We start from the raw sequence: 27,306 nt of genomic DNA on the forward strand, positions 1-27,306 counted from the left end.
TAGCTGCATTTGCTCTTGTGTCAGTCAAGTGTTTTTGTCAATATCAATACACATTTACACGTTCATTAAACAATGTCATCAGCTATTGAAAGCATTGTTTGTGAAATAATTCATAATAATGTCTGAATCCCTTGACTTGAATTGTGCTATTTTAACATAATAACTCTAAAATCATCTAGATGCTAGCCTAGCTGTTTAGGAGCGTAGCAGCTCCGCCGTTGCTTTTGTGACACCCGGTCACTTTTCGTGTACACATACTGTACAGTAAATTGATCTGACAATGTTTATTTCGAGACATGAAGTTTAAAAACAGAAAAGTGATGAAACGAATAAAATGAGGATTAATGGAGCGCTTGTGTCGAAAACCTGTTAAATTGGTTTATTCAGTACAAAATGCTCACTTTTGTCATTTACCATGATTTTAGCAAGTTGTCATTTAGCTTCATGCAATTCAGAAAAATGTTCAAAACACTTTCTTGCACTATCAACAAAAGTGACAACAAATATCTAAATTATATTCTTATTTAGTGCATTCCATTACCCCAATAATGGTCCCCGAAATGTGGGATAGTTTGAGTTGGCTTTAAATTGCACACCAAATGGTAAATAAAGCTTGGTTGAAAGATGCTTTAGTTTACATTAATCTAAAATATTACACATTCATACCTACTTTTAATTTGTTTGGAGAAGAAAAACATAGTTAACTTCCAGTTTAGCAGATTGATTCTTGAAGCCCACATTGCAAATCCCTTCCAATAAAAAAAAAAACCCTCATTGCCCAGAGTATTAAAATATCAGCTTATTGGTAAAAATTTGTTCTCCAACAAATTTGAGTTTTGGTAACTGCTCCGCTTTCATCTGTGTCGACGATGTGATGATTTGTCGCGTTGATTGATTACGTTCTATTTTAAGATTTTGCCACAGTGTACTTCAATAGTACACCAAGTTAAGTACAATTGATTAAATCGTCTCAACCACAAAACCTCCATTCCTGTTTGTCTCATTAGAAGGGGAGACATATTTATTGTGGTTAATTTATGGATAACAGATTGTAAATCCTCACAGATGGCTTTATTGGTCATTTCCCTGTGCAGAACACAAAGATGAATTTTAGTCTACAATAATACAATGACGTTTTTTTTTCCAGCCTCACTATCCTTACAATGTCAGCACAGCTTGGTTTGAGAAAGTAGACATTGATGGATTGTGACAATTGTTCAGTTGTTCTTAGATGGCCAATTACTAGTCGAGATATGTTCTGGGAACATTTTTTTTTGTCCCTCAGTATATCACCATGTCAAAGGGGGAGGAAATTTCTGATAGATTTGGTTAAATTGATTTAAAACTTTCCTTGCAAAGTCTGAATAGAATTAGGGTGAGGGGTGGGGTACACCCTGGACTGCTTAGAGTTACTGTATGTTACTGTCTGGTTCACACCAAGTGAGACATTCGTAAACAATGCACACAATGAGGAGAGAAGACACTCGACAACAATATTGTCTTTTTACTTGCAAGGAGGGCGCAGGGAAGTGCACGATTACAGTTCCTAAAACCCTCTGCCGGGCCTCCTCTCTTTTTATTTTCTTCGGAGTCCCTGATTACAAAGGTGTTCCAGCTCTAAGAGAAAGGGGAGCGAAAGCAGCTGGAACACTATGAACTTGTTTTGTCTAAGTTTATAATTCTGAAAAAATACCTTGGAATAATTACAAGAGTAAATATGGTATAACCCACGAACAATTATTCTATCAGTTACCTACACTATTTTAACCTGACATGCATGTGGCTGTGGGAGGAAGGCCGTTTGCTCGGCGGAAACCCGTTCAAGTATGGGTAGAACATGCAAACTCCATACAGAAGGGCTAAACCGAGATCCCGAAAACCTCTCATCCGTGAGGCAGATGTCCTAACCACTATTCACTGGACTCTCACTCCATGTTGCAGACTGCAATACATTGTATGTAATGTAATGAATTCCAAATAATTTACGAACACTCCATAAAGAATTGCAGTATTTTAGTTGCTTGACGTTCATGGATGAGTTCACATCCGTTCGCAAGGTTTCTCAAGCATCCTGTATTCATCACACGCAAAACAAGCAGAGGTTTTGTCTTATTTGATTCCAGATAGTTTAATAATGGCTCATTTTTCATCATCAGCCCGTTAATATTGAAAATGACGAGTGTCTGTATTTGGCAGGAAAGATCCAGTAAGTGGGCCACGTCCCTGCAGCGCACTGGGCATTAACAATCCAAATGGCTCAGTGGGTCCCCGACGTGTCATTGTACCTGTGTGCAATGTACTCTGCCTAATTTGCTTTTTTTGGCTCTTGTCTGTACCGCCCGCAGCGTGGTGAAAGGATATTTGGATCTGCAGCATGTCACTGTGCGTCAAAGACATGCCTTCATTGCCATTTAGAGCTGCTGCAGCCTCCTGTCTGTCTAATGCATGGTGAATAAATTTCACAGTGTATGAAATGACACTACAGCGTTCCATCAGTTTTCGTGGGTGCTACGTACTTCTTTTTCATCTTCGTCGTCGTCTTTTTCTTCTTCGTTGTCGTCTAATTCTCCGGCGAATAAGAATCACTTTTTAGATTAGTTTTTTATGTTGTTTTTTTATGTGTGTATGTTGCATTACATCGATATTTTCACTTTGATATATAACAATTATATTTGTAAATGTTTGAAAGTATCAATAAAAAAAATGAATAAGAATCACTTCTGCCGGAAGTAGTCACAGCAACATACTTTCGTTTTTCACAATAACAAAAACAGGGATTTAAAAGGCGCATTAATCAAACAGTATTGTAGCATTGACTACAAGGCAACAGGGAGTTCTTGTTAAGGTAAGCTGTTTTAAGACAAACTTGAACATTTTTGTTATTTGCAGACCCTTCGTCGTCCTCGTCCTTGTTTGCTGTCTGAGGCAGAGCGCACTCCACTCACAATTTCAGAGCGCAGCCGTTTACTATCCGGCTTGTACTGCTTGGATTAGGCTCCGTTTTTGGGGGCACTCTGAATAACTGAACGGTACATTTGAGCAGCATTCTAAGTTTCCGAAGAGACTGTTGTACAAAAGTGTCATTCGCTTATTCAGAGAGCGCTGACAACAGAGTGCCTGTGCTCCCTCTTGGCGCTCCAACTGGGGACACGGTGCGCCAGTGCGTCAGGCAGTCCGGATAGAAACAGTTCAAGTACGAGCTGCTGATTGGTTTAGCTCTAGAACATGGGCTGCGTTTGGAAATTAATGAGAGGGGAGCACGCTCTGCCTCTCCGAACACACACACTCTCAGAGTAGTGCGCGGGCTTCAGAGTAAATTACCGAACGCGACCTTAATATTCATTTCTTGACTAGTCCAATTTAGAAGGAAGAAAAATAGCAAGAAAACCCGCAAAATAGTCATCTTAAATGGCTATAGATGAAGTTATGGTCACAAATGAAAATCCGAAATAGAGATCCACAAAAAGCGAACCGCAAAGTAATTAGGGAACACTGTACTCCAGACTTGATCAAAAGAGTTAGAAACTAATTAGTTTTTTTTTTTAACCAATTAGAATTTAAGGAGAAAAATAACTTGAAACACATAATTATTGTTATGGTATGAAAAAAAAAAAGCAAAATCTTTTCTACTATATGGGTACTTTTTAAGTACTAGTAAGTGACGTGGTTTATACTAGCGTTGGTTGTACAAGTCTTTTCTCAAGAATTTATTAGTTTTTCTTGGTTCAAATGTAATTTAATGTTTATGGGGTTGTTTTTGTTGTTGTAGTTGAAAAACACATGCTTGTGTTACTGGGAAGTACAGACAGCTATTTTCAGATTTTTCTTTTCAATAATTTCTTCAAGTTTTGTGGGGGAGCCGAACCAGATTTTTAATTTTTTTTGTGTGTGTGTGTGTGTGTGGAAAATGCACATTGGGGGTTTATCAGTGTTTGTTGAAGATTATTATTATTTTTTCTAAATATACAGTATGCATATTTCTTTTCTGAACGCATTTCAATGGGCATCAGTTATACACAGATTTTCACTGTTCGCGGGCTGGCCAGGTCTCTATCCCCCATGAATAGTGGGGGTCCACTGTAGTCTGATTCAAACATAATATTGCAATTTTGTACTTTTTACTATTCTATTTGAAGAGCCCCAAAATGTATTAAGAAAATGTATTATACATGCAAGTTTGCCCTCTTAAACTGGTATGCTAGCCACAGCTAGGATCTAGAAGGTGACCTGTGTTAAATCATAACTTGTGTTCATTGCATTTGTGCCCAAGAGTCATCCGTTAAGGTTTTGACTCCCAAGCAGTTGCTGAGCTTTGAAAGCATACGTCAGCCTGAGTGCTGTTCTTCCTAATCAAATTAATTTCAGAAAGTGCGGCGGGAAGCAGATTGACAGCAGCCGGACTGCCAGTCCACTTAACGTGAGCTTTGGGCGATTCTCCGCAAGCAGAAATTGTTGAGATTATTTGGGTCAGCAGGGTGCCAGAAGTGACATGAGCTTGCTGTGATGAAATCAAGCAAAACCGCACATTTGCAAATTTGTTTTAATTTGATTGCACTTTTACTCTGCTTCACTAAACACTCCGTGTTGACTTTGGTTGATAATGCAATTAATGACATCAGTTGTGATTCAGTATAAAACTTCACAATTGAATAGAAAAATGATGATGTCCGTGGAAGTACAGAATCACAGAGAAGAAGACTTGTGTTTTCCTGGTTACCTGATTTTAGGCCCAATTAATATGGCTAAATCAAAACTGTCCCATTGGCCAATCAAAAAATGTGCTCTGTATTACACTTAAAATGCACCATGGTCTTAGTTGAGAGGCACCCTTGCCCCTCATAAGTATTCAGGCGTTGTCGACAGACACAGCCCGCAGGGTGCGTCTTCTCTTTTATGTTAATAGAGCCTTTCCCTTCACTGATATCATACACGAATGTCTTTTAATGCAAAAGGGGACGAGGGATTTCGATCAAAGGCTGGCAAGTTTAAAAAAAACAGACAAGGTGGTGCTTGGTGTGGATTGGCTGTGTCCCATTGGAATGCAGGCTTGTAATGGGCTTTGTAAGGTCTTTCTCTCAGCCAGTTGGCCACCGCAAGCATCACCTGAAATGCGCCAATTCCACGGACCGCATAGTACGAACAGGAACCATTTGAATTGCGCCTGGCCCCTCAGGGTTGAGGTTGGACTGCAATTACCTATGCATGAATTGAGCAGCACTTACCTCAATATTCCCCCAGCAATTTGGCAAAATGTTACAGGAGTTTAATGGAACTGTACTATCCCCACTAGCCTGTTTTGCGTGTTTTAGAGCTTGGACGCTAGAGTTGACACGTTACAATTATTTAGGACTGGAATTTCCCAAGTGCTGTGCCAAGGTCAGGTTGTCTTCATCATCACCTTTAACTGTACAGGGAAATTATGCAGTAACAGTTTAACAAGTGTACAAATAAGTGTATAGTACAGCTGTATGGTAAAACAAAAATGAAACTTAATTATTCAGTTAGTGATTAGGAATGAAAAAGCCATGTCACTGTATGTGGAAGGTGTGCTGAAGATGAGGCTACTTTAATGTACTTTCAATGTTTTTAGCGTTCTTAATTGAGGATTAGTGTGCTTTCCTGAAATGTATTTTTGCTTATCTCCATTGCACTAAGTTTCACCTTTTGTTCAGTTTTTAACCCTAGCATCGGAATTCTGAGGCTCCAATGTAATCCGTTTTGGAGCCGTGCCATTCTGAATTCAAATTGATGCAACACATAGAATGTAAAGTCCCGAACTAGTGTGGCGGTGCCAAATGTAGAGCAGAAGTCTTTATTGTTGTCCTCACTTTCCATCACTGGCACATTGGACCGATGCTTCAGCCTGTGGAGCGGCAACAACAATGCCTTGGCTGAGCTGCCAAAGTATTTGGCTGTGCAGATGTTCCCATTCAGCTGTCACTTTCATGAATAAATAACGTGCTGCTTTGGTTCGTTCTGTAACAAAAACACAGATACATGCATGATGTGTTGGATTTAAGGGTATGGAAGAGGCAAAATATGAAGAATTACCCTCCCGCAGGACTATGTTGACAACGATCAAAAAACGCCTTCCTCCATTTGTGAGAAAAATGAAATACATTTCTTACTGAGTATGGCACCAATTTTTAAGCTTGGCAAGTTGTCTAGTTTTTTTTTTTTTTGTCCCTCACATTAATAAATCAGGCGGAAATTTTGCCCCAAGGAGGTGGTAGTGTGATAAAAACATTTTGGGATAGAAATACTTTTATCTTTTTTTTACATAGGAGACAAAGGCGTTATCGCAGGCTGCGGTTGCTTGTGACTTTGGCTGGTGAACTTTTGCACAGGCCCAAGTTAAGCTTAAGCTTGCACGCTTTGAAAAGGGTTGCGGAGGAGTCATTCGTTTTCAAAGCTAGCCTGAATTCAACTTGTGATAAACAGATTACGTGTTTATGTGCACCCCCAGTGTCTCTCATAATTTAGTAGGCAGTAGACCACCAATTCCAAGTCTCAATAACCCCAAAACAATTATTTTCTGTGAATTATAATAAATGCTCTAGGGAACAGATTGTATGGGGACTCTGACGCTTATTTCAAATACTCTTCGTTAAAAAAAAGAGAAAATCATGCTCATTGTGTCTGTCAGTTGTTAATATAATGTGGCATATAATGTAGGCACCCATTGCAGCACAAATCAATCATAAGACTCCAACCAGGCTCAGGAATGATGCTATTTAATCCCTTCATGGTCACACCAAAGTTACCTTCTAACAAAAGCAACGAAGAATAAATAGACTTCAAATGAAGACCATAGTCGCTCTGAGGCTTCACTGGCAATTTTTCATCAAGATTTATTTGCCGCTCTGACCTGTAGACGCACCACATTTGGCAGAGAGGTCGATCCTTCATGGCTGAAGGCGCTGATGAAAGTCGCCTCGCGCGTACTTTGGATGCAGAAGGCGCGAGCCAGCCCGCCGTCAGACCTCAATGTAATACTTCCATTGACTCGTCAGGTTTGAAAGAATTGATTGAGTCAGGGCGGCAGGCTCCCATCAAACGACTGTTGGGGTTTCCTACTCTCCTGATCCAGTCAGGTCGCGTCTGCCCCACCTACACCCATCTCCCGAGAAGTGTCGTTGCCAAATCCAGCCTTCGTTTTTAATGAAGCCGTGCTGGAGTGCAAGCGAAGAGACCGGAGCAGGCACCTCCCTGTGATGTTCACATTTCATATCTGCCTCTGCCCAGGAGCTTGCCGTTTTTAAATTATTAAGCAGAAGACTATTTCTTCTTTCTTTTCCTCATTATTATTTTTTTATTATTATTTCTGTCTGTTCTCTGTGTGTTTTACTCTCTTTGGCTCAAGCCATGGCTCTTGCTGAGATGCAAATGGCAGCCTTTGAAGGGGCACACTGGGAATGTCAATTAATCCTGACGTTTACTTGGTAGCGCAACTATTGTTCGTAGGCTTTTTCATCTCTGCTGTGCCACAGGGCGGCATTTCTTTTCTTGGCTGTTCTCTATGCCACCGATTTGCGTAGACTCCTCAAAGATTCAGAATACATCAGGAAAAAAATGACAGGAAGACGAGGCATCACAGAAAACGGCGTGGTAATGCATAATCATATTTCCCCAGTTCTCGATGTAACTGTCCTCCAAATTGTCACCTTTTGTCTGTTCTAACCCAAGACCATTCTCCAACCTCTGCCTGAAGTCACCAATCCCTGTCACTGTTCCCTAATAACTTTCTGTCTTTTGGGTTGTTGGCCTTCAGATCTCAACACGCCGAGCCCCTGCTTGGATAAGGTGTGCCATCACGGCGCAGTGTGCGTGGTCAAAAACGATGAGCCCGTGTGTGAATGCCTGGAAGCCTGCCCTCAAACGTCAGACCCAGTGTGCGGTTCTGACGGCAGCAGTTACGGCAGCCCCTGTGAGATGCGAGCGATGGGCTGCGCTTTACAGAAAACCATCCACATCCAGCATAAAGGACCCTGCGGTGAGTATCTGCACGTTAATGTGACTTAACAGACAAATGCCGGGACCTCATTCAGAGGCTCGGAGAATCATACATTAGGCTGCCACTTTGCAGAAAATTATTTAGTAGCATTTTGTACAAATATGCTGTACTTTTTTGGGTTCTGTAACATTCCAAAAGGGTGTCAGAGATGCAAAAAAATAATAATGATGACGGCAGAACTTGTGTAACGTTTTCTTGAACTTGCACAACAATTCAGTGTAATAAAATGTCACCCAAAAGATCACCGGTATGGTATTAAAAAGTTTTAAAATGGCGATAAGCTATTGGTAGTGCAGTGTTTCACATAGCCTAGCTGACTTTCTTTGCAGCTGATGTGGAATAAATTGTGCTGTTTGTTTCGGACCTAACAAGCAACGAAATCATAATGACTTTATGATTGTGCATTTTCTGCACTGTCTCTTTGAAATAACGTTTTGGAATGTGGCATGGAAATTAAAACATGTTTTGTTAATCCGATCCAATCCTTAATTTACAATATAATCGACAGATTTATTCATTGTTAAAATGTGGCTCAATTGCAACTCTATTTCAAACCAAGATAACCAAACCATACCAAACAACACCAACCAACAACACCAACAAAAAAACATCAGAGCAACAAACAAACCCCCCCAAACACAATAACAGCCTTGGTTGGAAACAAGAGCTGGGATTGGCAACAGATGCCGATGAACATGATTGCCACTGCATGCTTACTGACACGTGGACGTGAATGATTTGCTACTTATCTGCAGTCAGTTGCTATCATGTTGCATTACGTACTCTTTCACAGGTATGGGATCAATCGCAAAGAAAAACACCATGTTCTTTAACAGAGGCGAAACTCTCCATTCTCAGCCTTTCTGTAGACTTAATTCTTTCTCTGACCTTTAAGTGCCGTGTTGCACTTTAGTCCCAATCAAAGAGAACACAGAGCATACTTGTGTGTAATTGGCTACATGAGTCACTTGGCATTATCTGGCTGTGTCGGCGCATCAGCCAATCATTAGCACACAGGGGACAATGGAATTTCAAGTAGAGCAAATATCTACAGATCCACTTTGCAGACACACAGTCCCAAGAAGAGATTTACAGCTTGTTAAAGCCACTCAGTGAATACTCTCGATGCCATCTTGGCAGGCCAATTATCCCACAGGCTCCATTGGTGATTGAGTATTTTCTTTCTTCTTTTTTGGGGGCCTCTCACTCCACACGCACACACACTGAGCTAAAGTACGGCAGTAATCGTCGTGCGCCGCACCGCACCTCCTTCCCTCAACCCCACTCACTCAATATCCCGTTCACAGCATTTTACTATGATGGGTTTTTGCTCTGGATATTTTGAAAAGAATATAGCGGAGAATAAAGCTGCAGAGGGCCAACTGGAGTGATCAATACAGGTGGATTATTCTCACTTTTCAGGTGTGGCATTGCATTCACCTTAGATTTGGAACCACTTTGTGTGATTGCTAGACCGCTTGTTTTACAACATGAGGACGGGTTTGATGTTTTCCCTGCACTGCTCAGATAACAGAGGAATTTTGTTGGCGAGGTGTAAAGTGGATTACACCCTCGATGCCTGCCTGTGTAGAGCATCACTCATATTCCATTAATTGCCTCTCTATACATTGAAACTTATGTCTCTGGTATCATGGCAACAAGAAATGAAACTAGTCCTCACTGATGGGCCGACAGCTTGACACAAACGGTTCCATGCCACAGGTAAACGGCATGCGTCTGCACTCAAATGAATGAATAATTGTTTATTCGACAAAGCAACAGCCCAGTGAGAAATCCAGCCCAGAGGATGGTTGATTCTTTGCTTTTTGGCAGTAAAGCCGTAAAAAATGCCGAGCCATTGGTTTGCCAGGAATTAGCCATCTGCGGAACGATGGCCCTGATCATGTGAGTTGTTTTTGGGCTGTTTGCACAGCTTCATTCAGCACAATCACAAGTGATTCCCTGTAATCCTGGCTAATTATTACAGGCTATTTCCTCTACTAAGAGTGTTTATGAGGCAGAAAGGGAGAAGCGGAATTAAATATGCAGTGGAACGTCGGTTTACAAACAACCCTGTTGAAGAACAGTTCAGTTTCTGAGCAAAATTTTGTAAAATGAACTTTGTTCACGCGCTATTTTCGCTTCACGAACTCTGTATCCACAGAAGCCTTAGTTGTGCTTTATTTCGCAGCACGTACTGGAAGTGTGTCACATTTCAGGTATTTTTTTTTTCTCGAAATTTGCCCTCAGTATGGCTCTAAAGAAAGTGAAAGAAACTGCTAGCAATAGTGTTGTTAGGGAGTCTAAATGTACAACATTACCGTTAGCTAAACATGGTAATGGTGTTCATGTTGGTGATCTTGCTGCATAGTGTGTGGTTTGGCTAAATCTACCATCTGTAATAGGGTAGTGATAAGAATAATAAATATATTTATCGTGCTTTTCGCGAAAGCCAAATGCTTTACATGCACACAAACAAAGAGACAAGTACAAAAAAAAACTTGAAGCATTGCTGAATGCAGTGGGATGAGTCAGCAAAAGAGTCTTTCTTCCGCTGGAGGAGAAGCTGCTAGCAACGACTAGCTAGTGACAGCTATCTAGCAGGCTCGTGTTTACCGTATTGAGAGAGGGGAAAGTCTAGCTAGGTTCCACCTTTGGCCATGGTACGAGAGCTCACTGGTGATTGTGAGGTTTTTTTGGTCTCATTTTTCTCTTTGAAATCACATTTCCTTTCTTCCATTTCAATATGTCGTTTTTACTGTGCAACTCCTTGTTTACATTCTCCATGGATACAACTGGCCCAAAATGGTTGCCACATTCCACCGACTCGGTTCGACAGCGTGCAATATTTTATGCTAAAAGGCTAATATTAATTCTCCATAATTAACTATGTCATATTGTCCTGATTAGTTTTTTACTACACTCTGATTAAAATCAAGGTAAACATGACTTTGTTATGTCCCTGAAACGTATTACTTGTATTTCCATTCATTTCAGTTAGAAACATTACCTCAGTTCGCAAAGTTTTCCGTTCGCAGGGAACAAATTACATTTTTGAACACGAGGTTCCACTCTACACAGTCTTTGACTCTGTTGACAAAATTTAAAGCAAAAGTCACAAACTCTGATTTTAGTAATTGGTGAAGAATTTATAGTTTGTACATACAGGAGATGTTGAAAAACACAGTTTTCCATGAAACTGTATAAAATGTGGGACCTGAGACAAATAAGAGCCAATTACATTTTTGTTGAAATCCCCAAAAGATACAATTCCTAACAGTTTCAGACCACTTGCATTTGGTCCAGAATCAATTGAGCAAAGTTAATCACTAAATGGTAGGTCTTGGTGACTTTCTTTGACAATAAATGAAATAAATAAATTACAGCAGATGTCTTGTTTATTTGATATGCAGCATTTATTTATTCAAGTAGCTAATGCTGCTGACGATTAATTGGGGTCCAAAATCTATTTGAGTAGTGGCCACTGTTTGAGGTGATACAGTTAGTGTATCTAATCCGGAGTAGCACTTCCTATCCACCTTTCCTTTAAGGTTTTGTGTGTGTGCGCACGTTAGACTCCGATATGATTGTATTTCCATCCCTGAGGGCTGTTAAAAAAAAGAAAAAAGTTATCTGTATTACTCGGGTGCAACTTTATAGCAATATGAGTGACATTTGGTATTACTCTTCAGATTTCAACTCCCCAATCTCACCCGCCCCCTTAAATCCAGTCCCCTCTGGCATTTTTACTGGTGGGTGACCTCGCCACCTTGTCTCGGTGGGCTGGGACAGGCGTGCTTGGTTAATAGACGCCTCAGCTGGATATAACATTCACCTCAGGAACAGGGTCTTTTGTATGGCTTTAGCCAAACAGATAGAGCTGAGATGCCTGAATGATGAGAGAATAGGAAAAAAATAACAACTTGCACCACACCAGATTGTTCGCCCTCCCACTGGTTTTAGAAATGATACACACAGGAGAGTGTGGTATATAAGTCGCACAAACAGCATGAGGTAATAGGTGAGGGATAACCAGGAGGAGCAAACCGTAGAGAATAATAGGTATGTTTTGTTGGGGCGCAAGAGACCGTAATTGGTATGGATCCTCTGACGTCTGTCACATGGTAACATACAGATGAAAAAACTAACACAAATGATGGTAATGGTTGAAACTTGGCAGAGAGCTTACATTCCATTATTAAAATAATATAGTGTCTAAGAGGGTAATTATATTATTTTCACCAATGGAGTTCAGTCTGTTTTTCTACCAACCCATCCAAAGCTCAATACCTTTTGCCACCAAAATAGAAGAAAGGACTCTATCAGAGTGGGATAACTAACATCAGAGGTTTCCAGTCGAGGCCCAGGGACTTTCAAAGGCACCTTGATGAACCGTTGTAAGGTTATTAAAGGAAATGAGCATTGTGGGAACACCTGCGTTAAATGCAGCATGAAAATTACAGATGCTATCATGGGGTCTTTTTTGTACCATTAAACCCAGCATCTTTGTTGCTGTTGTATTCGAAAGCCTATTTAAATCTACACGTAGCATTTTAATGTTCAATCCCGAATCAAAAGTCAAATTGCTGAAATTTCTGCTTAAGGACATTAGGCATAGACACACAAATATCAAAAATGTTAATTGATAATGTGCCTTGAATGCAATTTACGTTTAGCTTTATTGCAATGCTTCTCTATAGCTCCATTTTGGACTGTCCAGTAGTGATGTGTTGGCCATGAACAGCTCCTAGCGACGAGAGCCGGCTTCTGATTGGGAGCCACTCACTGTACCAATTCAGTGCATTCACTTCAAAGAGCCTGCACATGATTGGCCAATATATCTGCCGTTGACTCTTAATGCTCGGAGCATAGGTGTGAGGTGCGGCATTTACAAACAGCGATACGGTATTTCAGAAGAAAGGAAGTGAGTGACAGCAGGAAAAGGACAATACAAAGGGAGAGTGTAGAGTGTAGTCTGCTAGGAAAACAAATTGATGTTAATGAAGGTGCTAGTGTGTCTAATGCAGCTGTCACTGCTGAAGCTGGAGACTGTGCATAATAGCAACACCAGTAACTCCTCAAAAAAAACCTGGCAAATAATTTCTAGAAAGAAGAAATTGGATCAGCTCCTCAAAGCTGAGGCACTTGGTGTTTTTCAAAGCCCATCTTAATAATATAAGTGATCTGAATACTGTCACCTCCCCACCACCACGTTGTCTTTTACATACAGTATTTTCATTTATATTTTGCTGTTTTGTATGGGTTTTTTGACTGATTTTGTGTTGTTTCACTTGAAATTGGTTTAGCACAACAGTGCAATTGTAAATAGTTACATTTTTATAGTTAATATTCTTTGTAGCACCATGTAGAGCGAATAAAAAACGGCACATTTCATAATAAACAGTGCTTTTTGCATTCATTTAATTTGACATTATTTTGGTAATAATTTAAGAAACGAAAAATCAGAAGAGCCATTGGGAGCCGAAAGAGCCACCTCTTTATAGTGAGCCAGGCCAAAAGAACGAAATGCAACAATGACGCAACATATATAAACAACAATAAAGTATTTTTTAAGTGCAGCTCCACATGTATAAAAATGGGTTAAAATCTCCCTGCTGTTTTTGATTCTGAGATATGTCATAATGGATGGTATCGATTTACTTATTAGGCTGTTTAAGGTTAGGTTTCTCTATATTTAAGGGTAGGCATTGTCTTGTTGTTTCAATAGTGGCTCGTGTATCGTTGTATAGGTTTTACTTTTTCTTTTAACAGAGGCCGAGCTCTGGACAAATTCTCCTAAATTAGCGAAAAAAAACCCAACAAGCTCACATAGGCCTCACAATCAATTAATCACATTGAAAATCATGATAACATGTCTAACCGCTCTTCCCTTCAACCTGATGTGTTTGTGATGCATTTTGTATTGAGGATCACTCCCTGTGGAGTGGCAGCTGAGGGGCACAGAGGCTGATAACAATTCAAGTCCGGCTGATAAAAATTCAAGTCCGCTATCGGGATACACACCTGACAACGCTCACCACCATCACCTCCTAATTTATGGCTGCACTGACCTGAGAGTAGTGATCATGATAATCAGCGCTAATTTGAATACAATATTTTGGACATAACAGTGAACACCCCTGTTTATTACAGGGGATACATTCCAGACCCACCCGAGAAGAGTAAAAACCTGTGATCTAGAGTAGCATCTGGTTTTACCCTTCCCAAATGCTTTAAAACTGTTAGCATTATTAAAACACACTGTATCTTATTAAAACACATTTTTAAAGTAATCCTTGGTGCCTCTTCTCACGCTCTCGCTGTCAAGAAATGTGAGACTATACTATAACATCACTTTGAAGAAACGAAGAGACTCTTGCTCACAAAATTCTCAGAAAAACATCCAAAGCGTGCTTGCATGAATCTATCTATTTGGCACTCCCAGTTGAAGTTTACTGTGAAACGCACACAAAAAAGAAAAGTAAAGATCCATCCATCTATCCGCTTTCCTCCACTTATCTGGGGTCAGGCCAGGGCAGCATCTTAAGCATGGAAGCCCAGACTTCCCTCTCCCCAGCCACTTCGTCCAGCTCTTCCGGGGAGAACCCCAAGATGTTCCCTGGCCTGCCACGAGACACTCTCTCCAGCGTGTCCTGGGTTGTCCCCAGAGCCTTTTCCAGGTGGTGAATGACTGGAACGCCTCACCAGAAGAGAGAAAAGTGTCCAGGAGGCATCACAGTCAGATGCCCAAGCGACCAAATCTGTCTCCTCTTAATGCGGAACAGCAGCTAACTCTGACACTGGTCGTACGGGGACCGAACAGCCCATAGCGGGGTTTGGTCCCTTGAGAACCCTGCTGAGGGTGTAAAGCTGGTTCACTTTTTCACGGCCAGGAAGAAAACCGCACTGCTCCTCTTGAATCTGAGTCAAGTTCCCAAGAGGCCCTCCTCTCCAGCACCCATGAATAGACCTTACCAGGGAGGCTGAGGAGTGTGACCCCCTTTAGAAGGAAATACACCCTTTGGTCCACCTTCTTAAAAAGGGGGACCACCACCCCGGTCTGCCAATCCACAGGCACTCTCCCCAATGTCCATGCAATGTTGTTGATTAAACAATGCACATTTGACACCAAACCGTACAAATAAACCATTTATAAAAAAAAAAATAATAACATCACCTAGCTTAATGCTAACATATAATGTGAACTACCATATACTGGCTAATGGAAATTACATCGTTACATAATAAATAAAAACGTCAAACAACTGCTACATTAACCCACACAGAGCGGTAACACAGAAAATAGCAAAACATTACTGGATGGATTGTTCTCAGGAGTAGACACAAACATTTACACATTCACAAATTGTTCATAGGACTTATCTTTTTTTTTTATTCATGTCCTCAGATCTGAATCTCAATAGAGCTATATCTGTGAAGAACATTTTTTTATTTTCATTCTTTCAAAGTTCCTGTTCAATGAACACAACTTGCCTCAGGTAGACTCTGGTTTTGTGTTACTATCAATGTGGAAATTCTGTATTATCTGTATTTTACTGCTACTGCTTTGCTGCATTACGAACCAACTCATTGTTATTCAAAATGATCAGCTATGCACTGAATCTGATCTTCTTTCCTTGTAGATGAAGCCTGTGCCAACTGTTCTTTCGGGGCAATCTGTGACGCCCAAAGCAGACAGTGCGTTTGCGCAACAGAGTGTGTGGAATCCCACCAGCCCGTATGCGGCAGCGATGGCACGACCTACACCAGCGAGTGCGAGTTGCATGTGCGGGCCTGCAAAAAACAGATGGACCTGCGAGTGGTCAGTCAGGGAGAGTGCAGTAAGTAGTGCATGCTTTTACTCATTGTATCAAGCTGAGAACGTATGATTGAATCAACAGTCCAGTAGATACAGTATTTTTATTATCAACAAATATTGAAAAGTTATGTGTGTGCCCTGGAAATCTCTCAATAATGCTGACTTTCACAGACACGATGCACCGCTCTTCTCTGTTTTTCAGAAACCTGTGGCAACACTGTGTGTGCCTGGGGCGCCCGTTGTGTCCAAAGTAAATGCGAGTGCCCACCGTGCTCCGGTGAAGCGTTCTCTCCGGTGTGTGGAAGTGACGGCACCACCTACGAGAACGAGTGTGAACTCCGCTTGTCCTCGTGCGTGCAGAAGAAGAGAGTCGAAGTGGCGAAGGCCGGCAGCTGCGATGAAGGTAGGAAATGGACTTTGAAATAGCGTAATTATGTTCACCAACCGGCCGTTGAAGTTGTGTAATCATCTTAATCAGCTGACCTTACATACAGTATTCAGTCTTCAGTGCCATTTTTGCTAATGGCATCACATGCCACCCGCCGCATGCTCATGAACTGGAACTGTGTGGCCATAAATAAAGTGCATCATGGGGAATGGCAATTCATTCTGGCTGATTAAAGGCAGGTCAGTTGGACATTTAGAAATCATTTTGTCACTCTTGGCTTCTTTTTTGTGTGAATTCTGTGATCCAAGCACATGCACAATGCTAGTTTGCATCTAAAAATCTGTTGAAACATAAGAGGAGACCAATCCCTCAATAGATTTCAATTCAATCAAAAAAAAAAAAAAATGTTAGTTCAGTCCCCCAAATGAGCTAATATTTTTCTCAACTGCAAAAAAATTACCGGTCGTAAAAAACTAAGTATAGAATTGTGACCTTGGCATCAACTCAAATAACTGGCATTGCACTATCATCCCAATACTGCTCATTGCCACTAAGATATCTTTCAGGCTATCTGAGAATGTATATGTTATGGAATGCAAGGCTCGAAATACGTCTTCATTTGAGGAGCAACTTCCTAATTTTGTGCAGGACTGAACGGGAGCTGTAATATTTTAACTGGAGCACTTTATGTATGTTTTTATGTTTGTTTGTTTTCTGTTTTTGTTTTTTAATGCTACTCCTTATGCCTTTTGAATTCCCCCTTGGGGACAAAAAAGTGTTTTGTATAGAATTGGATCTCAATCAACGGGTCTGTTTTAAAATATTTTCAACGCACTTGATTATAAGGCACATTTTCTTTGTGAAGCATGTACAGTATGTTAAATAGTTTATTCAAATTGTACCGTATGTTTATTTGTTACATTTAGCACTGTTATGCTAGGTTCAGACCAGACAAGAAATATCGGGTAGTGCCATGTATCTCGATTGTTTTTGTTCACTGTGCAACTACATGGGGGTTGCTTCGAGCATAGAACAGATGGTCATCCTCTGACAGATGAAAAAACAAAGTTTGAACATCGTAAATCAATCTGGTGATGGGTGGTTGTGTTCTTACTGTGGCTGGCTATTGCTAAATGCTATCATGGGTGACAGTTTAACAGCTGTAAATAAGTCAATGCACTCACCATTACCCAACGTTTTTTGCTCAGTCACTGCAGCTATCGTAAGCTGAATGTGTCATTTACCTCACACTGGTCCCACATTGCAACATTGGAAATGTGCAGCCAGAAATGCTCAGCTTGCGTTAATCTGCTCGCAGCAATAGGCTAGTACGACTACATTTCTCATAATTCTTAGACACGGAAACAGGAAGTATTTGTAGTTCCGGTATGAGACCCGCTAGCCGGTGTCGCAAGCATGTCCCGCAAAGTGAAGTTGAGGATACATCATATGGTTTGGGCATATGGATCGGATCGAACTGATTCTAATAAAAACAATCCGATATTGATCCAGTCGTTTTGGCCCGAATCGGACTCGATACCGATCCAGTGGATTGGATCGGACCATCCCTATTAAGTGTATTGGCCTACCGTGTTTGTGAAAACAAAGCAAAGCAACCAAATGAAGATGGAAACTGTTACTGATCTTTATTATTGGGACCTATTTTATAACTTTTGTGGCATATGGTGTATGAACATGCAGTATCATAAACAAATGGATAACAGTTTATTGCTATCTTTGAAATAGTCAAACAGAACCTAATATTATCAGTGGCTGTATCTGTTTAACTCCTGTTCCTTCAATTGCTGTGCAATTTCACTCTAGACCCCTATAGTAGACGACCGTCAATTTGTTTGTGCTCTGACTGATAAAGTGGGCCCTTGTTTTTGACTCATTTTAGAAGCCCTACTATCCAGTTACTCTTTTCCAGTACATTGTACAGAGTTATTAGGCCTGTAGCTCAGCCAGTCGTTCTCATGTAATGTTGTATTTTCAATGAATTAGATCTAATTCAGTGAGCAAATCATATTTGGATAAGCACTGACAGAGCCGGGCGGCGATATCACATTCCCTTCCTCGAAGCGACTCTGCGGGGAGCGACAAGCTTTCCTCTGGCTGTCATGCAGATGGTGGCACACCGTTCCCCTCGTGGCTTGTGGGTGATCACAGCAAGCAGACAACGTGTGAAGGGGAGCAGATTACTGCTGCCAGCAGGAGGGTTGGGTGGTAGCTGCAGAGAAGAAAAGAGGGGGCAGGTGGAGGATGGAGCAAATCAACATGAGATGAATCCACTTCCACTCCACAGCTTGCCATGGGTGTTTCGTTTCTTCCCTTTTTTCACTCTTTCTCCGACACCCTCGGTTCCTTCATTGCCATTGTCTACCACATTGGCCGGGGGCATGTGAGGCGACTAATGATGCCAAAGCCTCTTGAGGTAGATTTAACACCATTTCATTGACTGAGAGAGTGACCTTTTTTGTATGTAGAGCATGAAGAAATGCACAAGTGTGCTCCCCCGCATCACACTCAGGCTTTTATCTCCTGCTTCATCCGCATTGTCTGGTAGTGGCCCTGCATCAGGCAGACAAACCTTCACCTCCCCCGAGGGCCCCCACACTAGGTCGTTCTGCCTGATGGTTCAGTTTTTCTATTTCATTCTACGCCTAGTTCATACTGTCCCCGAGCATCCGCCACTTTCCATCACTTGCTCATTTTCATTCAGAGGCTTACACAATAGAATCTTGTCTCTTTTTTGTGTTCGCTCACTGTTGCTGCCTGCCTTGTCGCCCACTCAAGTCTGTCTCCATTTTGCACTATTTTCTATTAAAAAAAAATCAGGCCCCTTGGGAAGAAAAATGGTACAGACAGCGCTTGAATTGGCTCTGATCGATAAGGTTCTACAGGGAAAAGCATGAGGCCTGGCTTTCTTGTTTGGTCTTTCAAACCTATCTGTAAGAAGTGCAGTAGGAGTGTTACTCATCATAATCATTAGTTTTATTTAGATCTTAGTCAGTCAGTTGAGATGGGCGTGCACCATTCAAATTATATTTGTTTCAAGCCTGAATTTCTGCCCAACAAAGTTTTAATCTGAATCATTTACAAGCCTTGGACGGCATCATCGGCCTTGCAGCTCACAGTGGGAAATGGAGAAAAATTTGCATCTTACGACCATCAGATGAATTTCTGGCACAGATTACACACAGTTGAGAGAGGCATGTTGCTTTGTTGTTAGCGTTGTATTTAGTTTTAGCATTCAGAGTCCACAGATCTGTCTTCTCCCTGATTTGTTTTGACAATCAGCAACAGTTTGAACCAGATTACTGTGTAAGCAGTCAAGTCATGTCCTTCACTCCGTCCGGAGGGTGAAAATACTGAAATTGTTAGCTTAGATTTTCTTTGGGGGTGATTACACTCATACAGTCTGAATTAGAATTTTTTTGGTTGGTTGGTTTGGTGGTTAGTTGGTTAGCCGTCAGTGAGCATAGTGAAGATTGTGACGTTGAAAGATGTGAATTACAGGCAATGGTGTTGACTGCTAAACTCAGCCACTAGCTAGCTAGTCGCTATCTAAAAAAAGAAGACAAAATGAATGTCTTAGAGCTATTTCACTGGATTTCTTGTGTTCAGACACATGTTTATTTTTTGGTGTAAAGAGATTTTTTTTTTTTACCTTGCTAACAATTTCAGCTATCATAATTTTTGCTGCTCACCAAGAATCGTGACGGCCTGCAAGTGGATTTGACTTGAAACAGGTTAGGGCGAGGAACAACGAAACGGCCATAATTAAAAACAAACATCTCGTATCCAATGTTGTCCTAGCAAGTCTTGCTACAGTGCCATTTCACAATGCTTCGAGGATGATCGTTGCACATCCGAGACCTTATTTCTCCTTTGTTTTTGTAACGTAGAGCGAGAGGTCTTAGTCTCACCGCTGTTGGCTTGCTTGCGGGCTTTTTGTTGGACCTGCCGCCTTTTCCTGATGTGAGAGCAAGCCCTCTGAATACTGGGACACCCCTTCGTTCTTGTGAACGCGCACAACCGAGGGTTGAAACAAGGGTTAGGGGGCAGAAATTGTATTGGTCCTAAATGTATGGGTGCATGAGGCTTGTTAGCCATATAATGTTAGCCAAGCCATAAATTAGCTGCATTATTGTTTAAATCAAAGCATGTGGAAAAAGTAGCGGCTTACAGGCTGTAAATTAGCTTCCCAGGATTGTGCGTAATTGTGGGTAGGTTCTGAAGAGTAGCTAAGTCTTCCATTATTTAATACACCATTATCCAACTAAAAGTTTCACTTTCACAAATCTCCAGTGGCTGTTTGAGTCAAAATGAAGCCGCCCTCATAAAGGACAGTCCTGTCATCTTATTAGGTCTGTTGCATGCTAAAATACGAAAGTACAAACACAACCTCCTTTGTGCACACTACATAGTCGAAAACTTGCTTAAGCACTTAATTTAGCTGCTGGATGGGTCTTGTCGACTATTTCCTTTGCACTCGTTATACTTCAAATCTGGGACAAAACCAGGAAATGTATATATATATATATATATATATATATATATATATATATATATATATATATATATATATATATATATATATATATATTGTTTTTAACTCCCCTTTAGTCTAGCTTGACAGAACCAAGGGCGGCAAGCATAAATGGACATTGTTTTCTCTCAGCTTTAATTTAGCAGTAATGAAAAATGACAGTGTCCCCTCTGTCCACCTTACAGGAGAATTTATCACCTGTTTAATTTCACACTTGGGTTGGCCTGGCTTTAGCATCTTTTCACCACTCAGGAAAAGTAGCAAGTTGAGAGCAGTGCATAACCTATGGTGGGGGGGTTAAAGTTGGTTGTTGTGTAAAATGCCAACAGAAGACATTAACTGGAGATTAAAACAGTGTTCTTAATGTCACACTGCAACATAACAATACCAAGATATCAAGCCTTATTTGAATAGCTGACAATATCCATACACCCTGTCTTGTAGAAGACTGGAGTTGATAACAAGATGGGGAGTTTTGCACATTTCCAGAATTTCAGAGTACAGTGCAGGTATCAACTCAAACTAATGGATTCAATATCTATATGCAGAGGTCTAGTAGCACTTCAATTTATCTGAATTGAATTTATTGGAACTAGAACAACCAATTAGAGGCATTCACAATTCACAGCTAAAGCACATGGCCTGATTTATTTTGGCCTGGACACATCACAATGATTTTTTTGGACATCAGCAGAGAATGGCCTGACTAATGTGGTCGAGCAGACGTCGTCACACTCACATTGGCCTCTATTATTTCCTTGTCTATCGCTTCGACACTCTTCGAGACATTTTAGACAAAAACATCCTCCTCTATTATTGACATTGTCAAATGCTCAAAATGATTTCTTTCTCCCCTCTGTGTATTTTGTATGCTGTTTATTTCCTCTCCCACTCCTCACCACTGAATCTTAATAGAGCTCCCTTTGCTAAATAGACGGAGCGTTTCGACTAGATTGAGCAACAGTGACTGGATGGGCAAATGCAGAGAGCTGATGTAGTCATCTTGGCCGGGCATTCATTAATTGAAAGGTTCTCCAGCTGTGTGGTGGGCACATCAGAGAGCAAAAGCTAATTAGGAGTCCCCCGTTTGCTTTTCACTTTTCTGTATTCCATTCCTGTGTCTTATCTCTTCTATTTATTTGTCTCGGAGAAGGAGGCCTGAGCGGAATACCAATTGGCTTTTTCTGCATTTCTCTTTTGTTGTGTACTGCTGAGCTTGCGTACACCGGCGCAGGGGCAAGTAGCCAACCCTGGAATGGCTCTGCTGTTATTCCATTCTCTTTCGGCTCACTTGGTTTGTTATAGAATGTAACTGGGAGAATGTTATTTAACTTGAGAATGTCACAAATTAGATGGTCGAACCCGATTGTTGGTTTGCAATACGCAAGTAAGATTTCGCTAAGGTTTGCTAAGTTTATCCCGACATGATTTTGGAATGCATCCTGAGAAATTTCTGTGGATTTTGTGTATTCCATGTGTTCTTCCTAGGCCCTCTTCCCCGCCCCTCCTGTTTTATTTCCTGACAATCACATTAGTATTTTTTGGTGTAATCTTGCTACGTAACTGTATGTGTCCTACTATTCATAAAGGGCCTCTGTATAAAATATTATCCAAACAAACTGTGCACGGTACAGTTGCATACCTTGATCACATTTTATTTTGCTGCATTGAGTGCTTTTGGTTGGATGTTTCCTTTTCTTTTTTGAATAACAAATTTGTTTCAAATGAACTTTCTTTTTCCCCCTTGGGTCCTTGTCTTGCATACTCTCTGCATCTCACATTCCCTCTATCTTCTCCAAGATGGCTGCTTTCATTCCCTGCCTTCACACGCTTTCACCTATTCTCCCTCAGGAGTTTTACTCGAGGTTTGTTGTTTTCCCTAAACGAGTCCCCAAACAATCCTGTAGCTTCTCTTTCTTCCCTTTTCGTTGCCGGTTTTAAGACTTGGATTTATCGCTGTGTGCTAAAGTTTATACAGCAGCTGCAACAAGCAGTTTTGTGGTCCCACCGGCCGCGGTCATGGTCTGAATTATGGGGCGTTGTTCAACATATGGCCAACCTGAGCACCTCGTTGACTTATAGAAGTGAGCCAATAAAATTTCTCCCAAGGTCACTGTGAAGGACCTACCGGGACAACTTTCTCAAGGGTCTTGGGAGATTTAATTAGAAATTAAGAACTCAATTACCTCAGTGTTGTGTTTAGTTAAATCCCCATATCTGAAAGCAGGCAGCCATAAAGCATGCCTTTCCACCATTTTTTTTTTTTTTTTTTGCACAGTTGGAGGCCAAGCTTGTTTCTGTGGACTCTCTGAAATCAGTGGCAGGGGGCTCGATTTGTTTGAAATTAATTTCCCTGCTAAAAAGTGAATATTAACCCACTCTAGGGATTGAATTCAGGCTATGAGAAAACTTTTAATGACTGTACAGGTATTGTCTTAACAGCTAATCTCCTTGAAAGTGTTAAAAGTTAGAGAAGTAGTAACACAGGAATGTGTATTGACCCTTACGTTCTCTTTGCCATATTATAACTCAAAAAAGCCTTTCAGCATGAGTCACGCATTGGCTTCTATCACACCTGTGTGTTCCTATGCAAATTAACATATGCCTTTGATCATTTTCAAGCAGACTGCGGCTCAGGAGGGTCGGGGTCTGGTGCGGAGAGCTGCGAACAGGACCGCTGTCGCATGTTTGGAGGCTCGTTGGATGAAGATGCCGAAGAAGATCGATGCGTGTGCGACTTCACTTGCCACACTGTGCCTCACATCGAGGTAATACAATCCAATACAATACAATTTTATTTATATGATTGATTTGAGTCAGTTGTGAAACAAATGATTGACCCACTCATTTGCAAACCAGATTAAAAAAATCCTAACCAATTTTGTCAGATAGTTAGCCAATGTAGGTGGTCTACTGTAGTTCATTTGATTCTTGAAATTGAGCACTTATTATTTTTGTGATACGAACTCAAATTATAATTATTCCAGATAAAAAATAAATGATTACCATTTGTTGTGGGGTGAGGTGAGTTCTCTGTAACACTGGCATCAAAAGTATTTGTGATTCATGGTCGATTGTGTATTTCTCTGTGTTTCACGTGCAGGTATGTGGCTCAGATGGGAAAGGTTACAGCAATGAGTGTGAGCTTAAGAAGGCCAGATGTGAGAAACAACAGCAGTTGACAGTTCAGCACCTGGGATTGTGTGCAGGTCTGTTTATCCTCTCCATGCATGTCCCGCATTCATTGTCATTGACATCCCACATCTCTTGCCCTCTCATGTCATCCATTAATGGGGCATGATTAGTAAATGTCCATGCTGTATTTGTAATGTAGTCTAGTTGGAAATGTTCCAGGAATCACACACACATTACTCAAATATTGTTGGAGAAAATGCATGACAATTTGGGATAAATGCATCATAATTTGGGGTCCCCGATGGTGTAGACTCGCCTGCGTTGTGTGTGGGCAGCGTGGGAACGGTTCCCACTCAGTGACTGTGTCTGCGTGTGTGCCCTGCGACTGTTTGCCGACCAGTTCAGGGTGTAGTAGGCCTTTCACATATAGTCAGCTGGGATAGGCTCCAGCACCTCCCCGCAACCCTGTACAGGATAAGCGGTGTGGAGGATGACAAATGACGCATCATAATTTGGCCAGTGTTATTTATGTGATTTTATTTACTTTACAACCCCATGGTGTGACAAATAAATCTAAATTGTTCCTCATCTTCTGCTTAAATGTCAGCCCTGTAACACAACTTCTCAAACGGTAATCCTTCTGCCACTAGCCCTACCTTTTGCAATTTTATGGCAGAATTTTGAACGTGGCTGCCTCTAAAAGCTCATGATATACCACACTTTTGTTTGTATGCATTTGTCAAAGAGGCAACAGCCAATTGAAGTAACCATTTTACAGCCTGCATGATTTGCACCTACTATCCCACACAGGTTGTACTGTAACTTTGATTTCTGACTTGAAGATCAACACTTGGGCCGGGACGATACACTTTCGTCCCAATCCGATACGGATCCTGATACTTTGGTTGTGATCCGATACGTATTGTGATGCTTAAATATCCCCAAACTATTTTAAGAAACAGAGGCATGTGTTTCCAAAGTTTTAACTTAAGTGCCATTTAACATTTATTCAAGTGTCATGATTGAAAAGTGCATAAACTGTTCCCGTAACTGTTCGTGATACACAGGAGTGCAATAAATAAAACTCCATTCACAAATCTCAACTTTACCTGAAATGTTCCAAAAGTATGTTATAGAATATAGAACATGATGATACTTCATCGACGGATTGATACTTGGTATCGGCATGAAAAGTATCACGATACATCGCGATACAATATTTTTTCCACGCCCTAGTCAACACCCTCTCTTTGTCTGCAACTGCGTTCATGTGTTAGATGAGTCTGATCAGCCGCTAAACCATATAGGTCACCGTTGTCTCCCCCTCAAAGTTAAATTGAGTGCATCGTTTAGCGTGTGACCGGAAGCAGAGCAAAAGCCACTTAAAGGATTTCATGTGATCATTTCAGCCTGTTTGATTCCCCATGGGAATAAAAGAGAGTAAGATGGAGAGAGAGGGAAAATTGCCTGTGTTTTCACACCCATCCCTCGAGATTGTTCTGCTTCCTAAGCTGGCCTCTTTGGGCTCTGACTGTCACGCTTTTCTTCCATCCATGGATAATCAATCCCTTTTCCAAAGAAGCCTCTATGGGCACATGAGCGCCCGGCTCTCCTCTCCCATTGACCAATGGGATGAAACTTGGATGTTGGGGAATTTCACTGGCCTTCGCATTAGCTATGTTGAGAGAAACTGCATTTGACCTCAACTCCCAAAGAAGCATCAAAACATGCTTGGCAGAGCATTGAAAGCCTAGCTGTTTTAGGTATTCCAAAGATCACTTTTTTTGCAGAGGATGCCAAAGGTTTTCATCAGCTGCATTTGCCTCTTTTTTCAACTCACCCTTGCAAATCCGGATCAAAGATTTGTGGAAAATTCAGTTGTTGCTGGATTCGTTTTCTAAGCGGGCCATCAAATAAGTACCGTACAAACTCAAGAGTCTGGCTTTGTGCAATTGTGAAATCCAAGTAAATATTTGTAGAAAAAAATACACCTCCAAAGTCTCACAAAACTTTGAATTTTAAATCTACGTTATGCAGGCTATTTTTTTCATTTCCTCGTTCTCATATAAATCAGCCACGGAGAGGTTAATCCTTTTGATATGTTTAAGTGGTCATTAGTAAGGATGTCCACATAAATTTTGGTGCCAATTGATCACCGTTTTTGGACGTTATAAGCAATGAAAGTACAATGATTTCCAATGGAGAGTTTGGAATCGGTTCCTCCAGTGACTCTGACCGAACAAGGATAGAACGGTAGGGGGTGCGGCCATTCTCCTCATTAACAAGAGGTGTTATTCATGGAGTCACTTACTGCCTAATTTCTCCCAAATTAATTGATAAAATAGAAAATGACAACTCTGTCCATTTTCATGATAAAAAAAAATGAACTTGTTAGTGAAAACATGGCCATCCCGGTCCAACTGTCCCTTTAAGAGAAGAACAAACAGAATTACTGTATCTACACCGGAAGTCACATTCAAAGTAAAAGAAAGACTCCAGTTGCAGAACAACCAATGCAAAGCAGTTTTGCGGCATATTATTTAAAAAAAAAAAGTACAAGTTCACCAAAATAGATCAGAATCAATAGAGTACAACTACACAAGGACAAATAAACAGGATGTATTTTACATAAAGTTGCATAGAGCAGCAGTCGGCAATTTTCTAAAGATGCACTCAGAATTTAAACAGTGAATAATAGTGCGATAAATAGTAATACTAGTCACGAAATTTTTAGAAAAATTAAGACCAGTGCATATTGTTCGTATTATTATTTTCATGTCTTATAGTGGTTCCATAGTGGTTCCCCTTTTACATGAAAATAAAAAATCTAAAATTAAGGGGAGGCATCTGCAGTGCACATTTGCGTGTTAGTATTGGTATGTTTTCCAAGTTAGCTTATTTTTACACTTGTAAAAATTCACTTCAACATATCTGCTCAAGCACTTACATCTAAATATTAGCGACAAGCTAGCTAAACCAATGCAGCAGGCCAATACAACAGAAGAGTAACATAGCGTGTCACAGGCAAGCTCAGTTGGGCCAGACAATGGCAACTGAAGAGTGAAAACCCTTGAAGGGCAGTAAGAAAAGCTTAAAAGTTCAACTCGACCTAATAGGCTCAGTAGCGATAGCTGAATTGAGCTGAGGAAAGTGGCAAGTGAAATGAACTGTGACCACTGCCCATCCCTGGAGCTGGAAAGCACTGGAAAAGGAGCAAGCCCAGTCATCACCATTAGGCTGAGGCTCATATTCACACCAGTAACCAGTATGATTTATGACCCCTTTATCTTCAGCCCCCCGACGGCAAATGAGAAGCCATGAAAAAGGGATTGAGAGGGAGAAAAGAGGGAGCGATCTCTGTTTTTGTATGTACCATTTTTTTTGCTCTAAAAAAAAAC

General features: G+C 40.9%; 1 protein-coding gene across 11 annotated transcripts in view; it reads left to right on the forward strand.

Annotated features, from left to right (window-relative positions):
* Nucleotides 1-27,306, forward strand: part of agrn (agrin) — a 263,386-nt gene that overhangs the window by 169,460 nt on the left and 66,620 nt on the right. For 6 of the 11 annotated variants that reach the window (XM_086027856.1, XM_086027921.1, XM_086027930.1 and 3 more), the window contains 5 exons: nt 7,772-7,993; nt 15,658-15,855; nt 16,036-16,236; nt 23,399-23,541; nt 23,877-23,982. In XM_086027856.1, the coding sequence (XP_085883982.1) occupies nt 7,772-7,993; nt 15,658-15,855; nt 16,036-16,236; nt 23,399-23,541; nt 23,877-23,982 (870 nt within the window). Of the gene's footprint in view, nt 1-7,771; nt 7,994-15,657; nt 15,856-16,035; nt 16,237-23,395; nt 23,542-23,876; nt 23,983-27,306 lie in introns of all 11 variants that reach the window. The other 5 variants (XM_086027847.1, XM_086027871.1, XM_086027866.1 and 2 more) reach the window with 1 other exon arrangement.

This window comes from Filicampus tigris, chromosome 1, assembly GCF_054856515.1.
Source record: "Filicampus tigris isolate MCC_2025a chromosome 1, RoL_Ftig_1.0, whole genome shotgun sequence".
Classification (NCBI taxonomy): Eukaryota; Metazoa; Chordata; class Actinopteri; order Syngnathiformes; family Syngnathidae; genus Filicampus; species Filicampus tigris.